This window comes from Quercus robur, chromosome 6 (genome assembly GCF_932294415.1).
Source record: "Quercus robur chromosome 6, dhQueRobu3.1, whole genome shotgun sequence".
In the NCBI taxonomy this organism is placed as follows: Eukaryota; Viridiplantae; Streptophyta; class Magnoliopsida; order Fagales; family Fagaceae; genus Quercus; species Quercus robur.
The window spans coordinates 41,329,062-41,340,914 of record NC_065539.1 but is presented as its reverse complement, the minus strand read 5'-3'; the positions used below and the strand labels follow the sequence as shown (position 1 = coordinate 41,340,914).

The 11,853-nt window shown below is 35.4% G+C and overlaps 1 protein-coding gene across 5 annotated transcripts; it reads left to right on the top strand.

The window, feature by feature from the left end:
• Positions 1-3,577: 3,577 nt before the first annotated feature.
• Positions 3,578-10,936, top strand: LOC126688789 (ABC transporter B family member 11-like). Of its 5 annotated transcripts, none has more exons than XM_050383621.1 (13): positions 3,578-3,732; positions 4,668-4,990; positions 5,299-5,353; positions 5,463-5,638; positions 5,752-5,973; positions 6,060-6,298; positions 6,527-7,052; positions 7,247-7,520; positions 7,850-8,670; positions 9,011-9,277; positions 9,402-9,665; positions 9,800-10,093; positions 10,441-10,936. In XM_050383621.1, the coding sequence occupies exons 2-13, from the start codon at positions 4,736-4,738 to the stop codon at positions 10,792-10,794; spliced, it is 3,747 nt and encodes a 1,248-aa protein (XP_050239578.1). In that variant the 5' UTR covers positions 3,578-3,732; positions 4,668-4,735; the 3' UTR covers positions 10,795-10,936. The 5 variants fall into 5 exon arrangements, with proteins under 5 accessions (XP_050239578.1, XP_050239580.1, XP_050239582.1 ...); XM_050383623.1 differs by lacking the exon at positions 3,578-3,732 and adding an exon at positions 3,877-3,896; XM_050383625.1 differs by lacking the exon at positions 3,578-3,732 and adding an exon at positions 3,911-4,074 and having other exon boundaries at positions 9,092-9,277.
• The last annotated feature ends 917 nt before the right edge of the window (positions 10,937-11,853 follow it).

Sequence of the window (11,853 nt, the reverse complement as noted above, 5' to 3'; positions counted from 1 at the left end):
AAGGAACAACTTACAACTTACATTTACATTATATTTTCTATGTTAATCAAATATTTTGTTTCAATAAATTATTTTTTTCTTATATCAATAATTTTTTTAAAATTAATGGTCTTCAATATTTTATCTCAATCTTGCCCCCCTAACCAAAATCCTGGCCCCGTCACTGGTTACTAGGGTTGTAAATGAGCTAAGCCAAGCCAGGTATTAAAAGTTTAAGTTTATTAAATTTTTTTTTTTTTTGAACACGAGTCGAGCTCAAGCTCATCACCAATCAAGATTTTGTGTTTAAGCTTGGTTCATTTCCATGTCGAGTAAACTCGAGCTTGTTCATAAGTTACTTGATTAACTTATTGTAAGGATTCAATTTGTATCGATCCCAAACTCGTATTGGGTTCGAATGCTAAAGGCCCAAACAATAAATTTGTAGAGCGTGGATATAAAAGATCTAGATTAACTTCAGAAGAAAAACGATTAAACTTAACGTTTCTAAATGGATTAATACAAATATTACTATCAATTTATCCTTGAAACAAGCTAAGTTCTTTATTTTGTAAGATTTTCTTCTAAGCATCAATTGTTTAGAAGTTCCGATCCTTTCTCTCAATGCATTCTTCTATGTTATATACTGCCCTCTTGGTGTCATCTTCACCACACACGTGTAGGTTGAATTCAAGGGATCCCTTCCTGTCCCATCCAACACTTCCTGGAACCTTCAACTAGCAGCTGTAAGGCTGCTTCATCACTGTTCAGGCATCACTTCCACATTAATGCAGTCAGAGAGTTGGTTGAGAGGCAATTAATGCGGAGGCAGCAGTTGTTAAAGATATTTGTTTATCTTTTCTTTGTTACCCTTGGCCCCATGTCCCACCTTTAGTGGTAATGTAGCTTCGAATTATGTTTGTGACAATACGGAGTTCAGATCGTCCTTGGACACATATTTCCGAGAAGGATTTTGTCCTCGGACGAATACTGGACCCATCTCATGTGATATATACTCCTCTTTTCATTTGGTTCCCCTTATAACCTTATGTGGGCCTCCTCGGATGGTTTAACGTCCTCAGATGGGCCACAGGCCCAATTAACACGGTTTTAATAATTATTGATTAACTGGCCCCCACACTTATTATTTTCCTATATATTGTGAAACTATGACTAAAATGTTTTACTTCTTCACAATTCTATGTATTATTACTACAGATGGACTATTTATATCATTAATAAGTTGTAAATAATAATTCAATATATATTGTGAAACTATGACTAAAATGTTTTACTTCTTCACAATTCTATGTATTATTACTACAGATGGACTATTTATATCATTAATAAGTTACATATAATAATTCAATATCATATGAACCTAGAGTGCCCTTGGCATTCTTCCTTTCCCCTCAAATTGCTTAGTTGACATTGAGAGAGTAGGCACTCACATCGAACTCCAATGATTGGAATATCTTTTATGGATGATCTTGGTATTGTACAAACCTCTGCAGCCATCCCAATCTACTGTGACAACCAAGTGGCCATCCATATTGCTAAGAATCCTATTTTCCATGAATTTATAGAACATGTCGAGCTTGATTGCCATTTTATCTGGGGAAAAAATCCAATCCAAATTGGTTTGCCCTTGTCATATTCAATTCTATGACTAAATTGTGACATTTTTACCAAATCATTGGGTAAGGATCTATTTAATTGTCTTATTAGCAATCTGGACATTACTCATGTACATGCTCCACCTTGAGGGGAGTATTTTCACTTCGCTTGCCTTACAATACTTTCAGAATTTGAAGAATGGAGAGACAATAACGAGATTCCAATATATAAAGCTATTGGAATTTCAAATCTAGAAGTCTAACCTCTCACTTGTAGCCTAAACTCTAGCCAATCAGCTGTAATTATAAGATAGCCAATTAGCTTAAATTTTGAGATTGGGTAGCAATTAATATTCTATCAAGGTAGAGTCAAAGCCAGGATTTTGAGTTAAGGGACTGATGATCTGTGTGGACTATGATTGTTTGGGTTGATTTGTGGTCGTTTGGACTGATCTATAGAGTTGTTTGGGCTGATTTGTGTAGGGGGCCAAGATTTATTTTTCTTGGACCCAATTTGAATTAGGTCTAATATATCTTAAAATAAAAAAAATAAAAATAAAAATAAAAATTCTGTAACTCAGAGGTCCCTTTGTCCCTGTCCCTGTGCCTAGGGGTCCCTATGTGTAGGGGTCCCTTCGTCTAGGTTCACTGTAACATGATCTATATATTCAGATCGATTTAAAGCTCTTTGTAAAGTGAAAAACAATTCAGAAAAAATGTGTGTCCTACAATCAAGAATTCTTTTATGATGGATTGGGTGTGGTCTCAACTCTCATGACTAGCTTACATCGAGTAGATAATGGTCTCGATTTTGTTTTGTCGATTCTTGAGACCAAATTTTGATCTCTATCTCAATTCTCAGGACCGCATTTGATTTTGGCCATGACGTTGATACCAATTTAAGATTACTATTTTTAAGTAGGTTGATATTAAAAGCAAAGAGGATGATGAATTGATGATACCACAAAACTGCATTTGCTTTTACGTTGTAGGCACTAGGTATAGGTCATTGATTCATAGGTGCACAACGGCACGTGTGATGCAATGCGAGTCTGGATAATGGGGGAACCATAAAAGAGTTGACAAAATACTGAATTTTGATAGAGGTGAATAACATCAGCAAAGGTCTCGTTAGCTTATTTGTTTCTAGCTCAACCGATACCTCTAAGCATGTTCAAGGAAGATAGTTCAAATCTTCCATCCTCTAACTGGATTTGGATTCGTCAAAAGTGAATATGTCACTATCATGACAAGTCCAGTGTAACCAGATACTAGACCCTTCGAAATATTTATAAAATAATAATAATAATAATAATAAGTGAGATAAGAATGATTTTTAAGGAAACAAATTGGTTTATTTGTAAAATAAATCTAATTTATTTGTTTTTAAAAACCTTTTTACCTTACCTTTATTTAAGCAAATAAGCTGATCAGATGCATATTTTGGTTTAAAGTGAATAGCTTAACAAAAATAACATCCTTTGAATTGAACCACCTCCCCTCCTTCCTATCTACCTGTAAAAAAAAGGGAAAAAAAACATACACGTGAAGGTGGTGGGGCAAGGTTCTTGAAACATCTTAAAGTTATGACGGCTGCAAATTGCTATCTCAAGCAAACGGTGGGGAATAATTGATTGGACCCCATAACTTAAAGTCCCCAAAGAGCTTAATATTATATTATATACATTATTCTTAGGATGAACGGATACTTCATTTGGATTGTTATATTCATGTCTTACCTATGTCGTAATGGTATTTTATTTACCCGTCTCATGTTATAATTTTTCAAAAATTGTCCATATCGTCATATCATACCCATACCCATGTCCATGCAGTTGCATCCTAGATTATTCAAGGGATAATGAGATTGTTTGTAAAAAGGAAAAAGGAAAAGAGTTTTAGAACTAAACTTTTTGGGTTCAACTTATTTACAATAAATGATTTATTTATTTATTTTTAATTATTACTCTTCTCATTATTATTATTCCATTTTCCAGATTGAACTTTGAACTTAGTTTTGACAAATGTTGCACTGACTGTATCTTATAAAGCCTGGCTTGTTCAGAGACAGAGCAATTGCAACATTAAGCAAACATTCTAAACAGTGATAATTTTTTGAGTGTTCTTGACATCTTTGGTTAGTCTACTGTTTCTTGGAATCCTATCTTGAAACAAATTCGGTTCTTTTTCTCTTTAACTATCATGATTAAAGATATACATATGAACAGTACTTGGGTTGCAAGTTGTATTATTTGGCAACTTGGTTGTTGCTTTTTAGTTATGCTATCTTCGGTAAAGGCGGTAATGGTTTCTTTTGACTGAGTGTTGCATACTGTCTGATTCTCAGAACCGTTTCTTATTCTAAATAACAACATTGGCTAATGCAGATGCTTGTCATTTTTGTTGCTGTTGATTAGTAAATACTTAATACCACCTATTATACATTCCCCATGATTCCAAAGAATGAACCTTTAATATGGTAACTGTTTCAAAAGTATATTTATTTAGAATGGTGTTTTCTACAGTTTCTCTCTGTCTCTCTCTTGCGTGCTCTCTGAGGATTGTTTGATAATTTGGGAACAGCTTCTTCTCATTCATTCTTGTATCCCAAACTATTTAATTTGGTTTGTGCTTGCACTGAAATGATCTTCTACAAACTTCATTGAGTTATAAATATTCTTTCGTATATTACTACTTTTTTGGTTTGTGAAGTTTCCCTTGATACCAGTTTATTGGGGCTAGATAATCCGATTCCTTGTTTGTCATTTTGTAATTCATTTACTGATTTATATTTTCTTAATTGCCCTTAGAATTTATTAGTTTTGAGAATTAATGATGAATAGAAAAGAAAATTTGATTATAATTTTTATTAGATGAGTTTTAACTTTGCTTGAAGAGAAATACTAAAAAATCTGTTCCTTGGTTTATTTATCAATTAATGTTATATACACTCATGATCCTAAATCGAGAGAAGGCTTAAAATATTTCTTCATCTTGCCTCACATCATTATGTTGAACTTCACTTATGCATTCTGCCTTAACTATGGGGTGCTAAATATGTTTGTCTTGCAGCTGTGGTCATATAATCCAAGTTCTTCAAGGTGATAAACCGTAGCAAAATAAGTATTGCTGCAGGCAACATGGCCAAAGAAAATACAGACAACCAACAACATTCAAACAAGACAATGGGGAAACAGGAAAGCACGAATACAGTACCATACTACAAGCTTTTCTCCTTTGCTGACCACCTGGATTATCTATTAATGTTAGTTGGCACAATTTCTGCTGTTGGTAGCGGTATCTCTATTCCTCTCATGATCATCGCCTTGGGAAATATTATTGATTCTTTTGGAAGAACTGTGAATACCAAAGATATAGTTCATGAGGTTTCCAAGGTATTTTGCAACAAAAACCTGATAATAGTCATCTATATTTGCCGTAAATCTATGCTAAATTCTGAAATTTGAGCATTTCTTCACCATGCTGCATGAAAAAAACATAATTTTACTCTATACTAATCACCATTCGTCAGAAATCTGGACTCCATTTAATCTTATAACAGTTCTTTCAAAGTGGTCTCTTTGTTCTCTAAAATGCTTGCCCAACTACAGTGTCTCTCTGGTAATGCTTAACTCAATACAACGGTATGTTTATCCCAATAATTTGCTGTAATCAGTGGCAACTTGATCGTTTTAATTCTCAGGGGTCCTTAAAGTTTTTATACTTGGCTGTGGGAACCGGTGCTGCATCTTTTTTCCGTAAGTACATAAGCCTTCTTGCTGAGATTACACATTAAAACATACCAGATGGCTTAGAGACTAGAATGTTTGACTGGAACTGAGATACCCCACTTTTTCTTTATGCCAGAGATGACTTGTTGGATGGCTACTGGGGAGAGACAGGCTGCACGAATAAGAAGTTTATACTTAAGAACAATTTTGAGGCAAGATATTAGCTTCTTTGACAAGGAAGCTAGCACCGGGGAAATAATTGGGAGGATGTCAGGAGACACTGTTCTTATTCGAGATGCCTTGGGTGAGAAGGTATTGATGGACCACACAAACACCTGAAACCATTACAATCTCCTCCAAGCATCCCTAATTGGTGTTTAAAATGCTCTCTTATTTAGCCATTTATATATTTTTGTAATTTGCAGGTTGGAACTTTTGTACAGTTGGTAGCAACATTCATAGGAGGCTTTGTTGTAGCATTCATCAAGGGATGGCTTCTTGCTTGTGTCATGCTATCCACGATTCCACCTCTTGTCATCTCTGGTGCTTTCATGAACATCGTTATAAGAAAGATGGCATCCCGTGGGCAAGCTGCTTATTCAGTGGCAGCAACTGTAGTAGAGCAGACAATTGGTTCAATCAGAACTGTATGCATACTTGGCATAACAACTCTTTGATTTTCCCTTTCTTTTATTAAAATAATATTCAATCATGATGTCCATTCTCCATGCAGGTTGCATCATATACAGGGGAAAAGCAAGCTATAGCTAAATACAACAAGTCCTTAACCAAAGCTTACAAGTCTGGTGTTCAAGAGGGCTTGGCTGCTGGGTTGAGTCTTGGTGTGGTTATGTTTATTTTATACTGCAGTTATGCATTGGCAGTATGGTATGGTGGGAAAATGATACTTGACAAAGGATATACAGGAGGGGATGTCATTACTGTAATGTTTGCTGTTTTGGTTGGCTCCACGTATGTTGCATTTCACTTCATAAATTATTCATTAAATTGATACATTATGCTCATATTATAATCTGTCATATATATACTATACCAAATCTGCATGTTTGTTCAAGATTTGACTATTCATTACCCCCTGAAGCCCCATTTCTGCCACATATAACACATCAAAGGAGATATTTTATGAGTACAAAAAGCTAAAGATTTTTACATTTTATATAAATTAATTTTTATTTCCAGGAATCTGGGGCAGGCATCTCCATGCATGAGTGCTTTTGCTGCTGGACAAGCTGCAGCATTTAAAATGTTTGAGACAATTGCAAGGAAGTCACAGATAGACGCTTATGACAATAGTGGCCTGAAGTTAGATGATATTCATGGAGATATAGAACTAAGGGATGTTTGTTTCAGTTATCCTGCAAGACCTGAAGAACATATATTCAATGGATTTTCTCTTTCAATACCTGGTGGTACAACCACTGCTTTGGTTGGACAGAGTGGAAGTGGGAAATCAACAGTTATCAGTTTGATTGAGAGATTTTATGACCCGCAAGCTGGTGAAGTTCTTATTGACAAGATTAACCTCAGAGAGTTCCAACTAAAATGGATCAGACAGAAAATTGGCCTCGTCAGCCAGGAACCTGTGTTGTTTACTTGTAGCATTAAAGACAATATTGCCTATGGGAAGGACAATGCAACTACTGAAGAGATAAGAGTTGCTGCTGAACTTGCTAATGCTGCTAAATTCATAGATAAACTTCCTCAGGTTTAATTCATCATTTAATCTTTTGTTTAGAATGATTTATTGGTCTGCATGTCCTTTTTGGAATTTTATATTGTTTCTACTATGACAGAACCCTCTTGGAATATCCATGTTTGTAGAAAGATGAACATATGTGCGCTGGGTTTTACAGCATTGGAAGCTATGTCATAATATGGTTTTGTGTCTGATGTATTCAGGGACTAGACACAATGGTTGGTGAGCATGGAACTCAGCTATCTGGGGGCCAAAAGCAGAGAATTGCTATAGCCAGAGCAATTCTGAAAGACCCAAGAATTCTACTTTTAGATGAAGCCACCAGTGCTCTTGATGCTGAATCTGAGAGAATTGTGCAGGAGGCTTTGGACAGAATTATGACCAGTCGGACAACCATTATTGTTGCCCATCGCTTGAGTACAGTGAGGAATGCTGATACTATTGCAGTGATACATCAAGGAAAAATTGTTGAAAAAGGTATATATATTATATTTGTTGGTGTGTTCTTTTCTAGCAGCTAAGTTCCACTACAAGTTTCCCATCATTATTGTGAATGTATTAGCGCTTCGTTATATATTCATGTTTAGCTATATAGTTTTGATAGTTGTTTCAGAAAGACAAGTTGCCTCTCTCTCTCTCTCTCTCTCTCTCTCTCTCTCTAAGCATTGCAACTAGCTTGAAGTATGTTTACATTTTTCCTTTTCTGGTTAAATCCAAAATTCAAATTACTAAATTGATCACCATGCTAATTAGATCATTCTTGAGATAAACATAGTATTGCATTCTTATCCCTCTTGATTAATCAGGTACACATTCTGAACTAATTGAGGCTCCCGAAGGAGCATATAGTCAGCTTATACTGTTGCAAGATGTTAGCACAGTGTCGGAACAAAATGCTGTAAATGATCAGGACGGGACAGAACTTACTAGAATAAATTCAAGTCATCACTCATTCTCGAAGTCATTTGGTGTGCCTGATGCAGTGAGTGTGCAGGAAACAACACCTGCAGAAACCACTACTCCTGCTTCAGCAACAACCAAACCGCCTCCAGAAGTCTCACTTCACCACCTGGCTTATCTTAACAAGCCAGAGATCCCAGTTTTACTTCTAGGCACTATAGCTGCGGTGGCCAATGGATTAATTTTACCTGTTTACGGGATACTAATGTCCTATATAATAAAAACTTTCTATGAGCCAGAAGAAAAACTCCGCAAGGATTCAAAATTTTGGTCATTAGCTTTTATTGCTCTTGGTGTGGCATCTCTATTGGCTCAACCATCAATGTCATATTTATTTTCTGTTGCTGGGTGTAAGTTAGTAAGAAGGATCCGGTCAAAGTGCTTTGAGAAAGTAGTTTATATGGACGTAAGTTGGTTTGATGAAGCTAAGCACTCAAGTGGTGCACTTGGTGCAAGACTCTCTGCAGATGCAGCTTCTATGCGAGGGGTGGTTGGAGATGCACTTGCTTTGCTTGTTCAAAATATTGCAACTGCTATTGGAGGCTTGGTTATTGCTTTCACAACAAACTGGCAATTGGCTTTAATAATTCTTGTTTTGCTACCTTTCTTGGGAGCAAGGGTATATGCCCAAATAAAGGCCATGCAAAGATCCAATGCAGATGCTCAGGTTTGCTTTAAACTTCATAGTCATCTAGCTCCAATGCATAACAGAGATTTAATTTCAAATGAGAGGGTAATGAAGGAAAACAAACTCTTTTGGGGAAAATTACACTTTACCACCCTAAACTATACCCCTGATTACACTTTGCACCCTAAACTTTTTGAATGCATGTTTTGCACCCCAATGTCAAGCTTACTTTTTATAATATTTGAATAGACTTAACTATTAAAAGAACATTTAAGAAATCCCTATCCCTAGTCAAGTTAATGGTTTAAACATCTGAAATGAACAACATATGCATTCAAATAGTCCCTTTGAACAATACTGAGATTTTAAATGGTCACAGAAAATGTATGAAGAAGCAAGTCAAGTTGCAAATGACGCAGTAGGGAGTATAAGAACAGTTGCTTCTTTCTGTGCTGAACAGAAGATGATGGAATTGTACAATAAGAAATGCGAAGGCCCTACTAGGGCAGGAAAAAGGCAGGGGTTAATCAGCGGGATAGGTTTTGGGCTATCATTCTTCTTAATGGGTTCGGTCTATGCATGCTGCTATTATGCTGGAGCACAATTTGTTAAGGATGGCAAAGCAACATTCTCCGAAGTTTTTCGTGTAAGATCTTCTGGCTTGTCCACCAAGTCAGGCATTCAAATTCTAACTAACTTATTATTACTTCAGAGGTAAAATTCTTCATCGATTTATCCCTTGATAAAATCTTTCGTATCCTAAATTACAGGTTTACTATACTCTCACCTTGGCAGCCATTGGAATTTCTCAGTCAAGCTCCTTGGCCCCAGACGCCAGTAAAGCAAAGAATTCTGCTGCTTCTATATTTGCAATTCTTAACGGGAAATCAAAGATAGATTCTAGTGATGCTTCCGGAATGACAATAGAAGATGTGAAGGGAGAAATTGAGCTTCACCATGTCAGCTTTAGTTATCCCACTAGACCTGATGTTCAAATATTCAGGGATCTTTGCTTGGCTATTCATTCTGGCAAGGTAATTTGTTAGGACATGGCATCATCATAAGTTATTCTTGTACTTTACATTATGGCAAGCCACACAGAAGGTTCAAAAACTTTAGTCTCACTTTAATATCCATATACTAACAAATTCAATTTTATATTAATCAGACGGTTGCTCTGGTTGGGGAAAGTGGGAGCGGAAAATCAACAGTGATCTCATTGTTGCAGAGATTTTATGATCCTAATGCAGGTCACATTACACTAGATGGTATTAAAATCCAAAAGCTGCAACTGAAGTGGTTAAGGCAACAAATGGGTTTGGTGAGCCAGGAGCCTATGTTATTTAATGACACTATTCGAGCCAACATTGCTTATGGTAAGGAGGGAAACGCAACTGAAACCGAAATTTTAGCCGCAGCAGAATTGGCAAATGCACACAAGTTCATTAGTAGTTTAGAACAGGTAAAAACTCTGATCAATCAAGTTGCTTCAGTGAGATAGACTAGTTGGCAACTATATGTTATTAGACTATTCTTGAGTTCATGTGCCTTCAAGGGAGGCAAATAAACTGTTTAGAAGTCCATTACTTCTTTATTAGCTAATCTTTTTTATGATCCTTGTAGGACTAGATAACTTGTCCTGCTAGTATAATTTTACAGTGATGACTTGACATGTAAGCATAGGCTTACAACAAGTTTAGGCTATAGGACCCTAATATATCTAACAAGCCTATTTGATGAGGTTGTTTGTAATCTATATGTGTTTGTGGGACTGATAATGATTATAAGGAATGCGGAATCTGAATGTAGGGATATGATACAACAGTAGGTGAGCGAGGTGTCAAATTGTCTGGGGGACAAAAGCAACGAGTGGCTATAGCACGAGCTGTAGTGAAGGCGCCTAAAATACTACTACTAGACGAAGCAACTAGTGCTCTGGATGCTGAGTCTGAGCGAGTGGTTCAAGATGCATTGGATCGATTAATGGTTGATCTAACCACCGTTGTGGTAGCTCATCGTTTATCCACAATCAAGGGTGCAGATTTAATTGCTGTGGTCAAAGACGGAGTCATAGCTGAGAAAGGCAAGCATGAAATTTTAATCAATATCAAGGATGGTATTTATGCTTCCTTGGTAGCATTACATACAAAAGCTTCATCTTAACAAGCAAGCCTCTTGTATTTGTCTTTCCCCAAATGTTAAATTAGTTTCTAAAATTTCCCATGATTAGAAATCTATGTTGAGGATGGTGAATTTGAATTTCTCCTCTGATGTGAGTTTTTAATAAAGAGAAATGGTTTTTTAACTTTGCAAACGATTCAAGAACTTACCCGTCATAATTTCTATAGTCCTATGTGTAATGTGCATCTATATATATCTAAAAGTTGAAGCGTAACATTTATTATTGCTATTATCCAGTTAAGTCACATCAGTGTCCAATTTACACTTTCTCCAATTTTTCTCATTCTCTTTACCTTTTCATCTCCCCAAACCCTCTATCTTAATATCACTCTTCCTCCTTTCCTTTATCTTCCTTTATTTTATTTCTTCTTATTATCATCCTCTTAGCATAAATTTGTCATTCACTCTTCCATTTTATGCTTAATTTTCCCTCACAAAAAATGTTATTTGTTTGTTTTAGGTTGATAAATTTTTGTGATCTTTAAAACTTTATTTTAGATTTATGCAATTTAGTTTTGTGTTTTATGTTTTATGTTTTTCCTTTTTTTTTTCTTTTTTCTTTTTTTTTTTTTCACTTTGATTGTTAAATGTTATCATATTGCATTATAAATAATTAAAGATAGTTTATAAAATATATATATTATTATATTACATAGCATGCTTTTGATAATTTGATGTTTATTGTTATATCTTTTATTTTTACTTTTTTTTCCTTCTCATATTATTTCATTCAACATTTAAATTTAGCTACATCCTCCATATCATTAAATTATTTATATTTCCTCTACTTTTTTATATTAAAAAATTAAACATATAATATTTTACTTAAATTCAATAAATAAGATTGTCCTCATAAAGTGGAGTCATGCTAGGGAAACACTCATTCTCACACCTAATACATTAAAAGAAAAATGGAATACAAAACAAATGGCAATTTGAAAACACTTAATTAAAAAAAATAAGCCAGAGGTCTTGTAGCTGAATTGACACCTCCCCATGTACAAAGTGCTTGGAGATCTAGGAGGGAAAGGGTTCGAGTTG